Source organism: Mizuhopecten yessoensis, unplaced genomic scaffold (genome assembly GCF_002113885.1).
Source record: "Mizuhopecten yessoensis strain PY_sf001 unplaced genomic scaffold, ASM211388v2 scaffold1961, whole genome shotgun sequence".
Taxonomy (NCBI): Eukaryota; Metazoa; Mollusca; class Bivalvia; order Pectinida; family Pectinidae; genus Mizuhopecten; species Mizuhopecten yessoensis.
The window spans coordinates 1,402,819-1,404,390 of NW_018404308.1; the positions used below are offsets into that span (position 1 = coordinate 1,402,819).

Sequence of the window (1,572 nt, forward strand, 5' to 3'; positions counted from 1 at the left end):
TTTCCATCCTCCACACGAATACCTTACTCAATTTCCTCATAACAATTTCGTTATTCTCACGATGATTTTGTCTCATGCTGTCAAGAAACATCTCATCCTCACGAACCTGTCGCATCTTCTCTTATTTTTTTCTCGTGTTCTCTTGGTATACAGTTATGTTATTTGTTGGTTTTGTATTATTAAGTTTGACAGCAAGACTTACAAGCATTATTTTCCGTAAAGAGTAAAGACGAGAGCGTTTGATAATTGACCGAATTACCCTACACAAATAGCTTTAAATGAGCGTGAGTGCATGTTCAAGGTCGGGGACTATTCACGGTTACACTGGCGTACGTGTTGATGTATCTTGTCACTAATTCCATCAGGCCAGGTTTAACAAAGCTGGTCAAAGCCTTGATCTCGCAGGAAACGCAGGAGAACGTCGCATGTCTCCGCCTCATCAGGGAAGTGCTATTTGTGTTGGGAGATTATCTGCCTGGCATGATAGCGATTCACCTAGGTTGTAATGGACGCAGTATCGTACCTCCTCCTGGCACCATTGTGGCACTGTTCTCCTAACAAAATCATACTGTTCTCTAGATTACTAACAGCTAGTCATATGAGCCCATTCATAACTCAGCACATCATCTCTTCCCTTGAATTGAGCATTCGGAAAATATACCTCTTATTTAGCACTGTATATTTTTAACCAAAGTTATAGCGAGATAGGTGATAAAATATGATTAACACTAAAATAATATCAACACTAAAACACGATTAACACTAACAGTATATGTTTACAGTAGTATTTTGTTGCACAAAGACGACCTCTGACATTTTTCATTTCAACGGGGGAGACGAACACGAAAGACAACATAATTGGGAATTAAAAGGTTGTATACTTGAAGCATTAGAAGACAAAGATGAGGCTGTGACCTTGATGTCGTGTAGTGGACTACCATCGTCGTTATAAATCTACCTTTTGTCATCCAATGTGTAATTGAACGTAATACAGTTATCCTAAAATAAAGATAACGTTATAGAAATGACCCAGTAAAAGTCTACAATTGGAAGATCCACTAACCTAATCACAATCTAAGGAATACTTGGTCAAGGTGGTACGCTGTGATACCATCACGGCCTCCTCACCTTGTCTCTCCTTGATTCAGGTCATTGATTAACCGTTCTCTCTTTGAAGTAAAATTCTAATCCAGCTTCATGGCTTTAGATAATTAAAACACATTTGCTTGGATTTTTTTCCGCAGCAATGACCAGGGAATGAGTCATTAGGAAAATTAACTGTAGATACATACACTTTCTACTTCAGCTTTAGACAGGTAAACGGTTATATTAATGTACTGTCCTAACAACAGAAGAAAGGTTATCAGTTAATACATTAAAAAATCAGTCATTCATTAAGAAACAAATATATTTTCATTTGTATTTGAGAAACATTATTGTTCCTGTTTCATTGGGTATATATATATATTATTGGTGTACTGTAGTGTATATCTATGTTATTGGTGTACTGTAGTATATATATATGTTATTGGTGTACTGTAGTGTATATCTATGTTATTGGTGTACTGTAGT

General features: G+C 36.6%; 1 protein-coding gene across 1 annotated transcript in view; it reads left to right on the plus strand.

Annotated features, from left to right (window-relative positions):
* LOC110443990 (extensin-1-like) overlaps window positions 1–558 on the plus strand; it is a 4,574-nt gene extending 4,016 nt beyond the window's left edge. The window contains exon 3 of the mRNA XM_021488440.1: window positions 366–558. Within this exon, the coding sequence (XP_021344115.1) occupies window positions 366–558 (193 nt within the window). The remainder of the gene's footprint in view (window positions 1–365) is intronic.
* The last annotated feature ends 1,014 nt before the right edge of the window (window positions 559–1,572 follow it).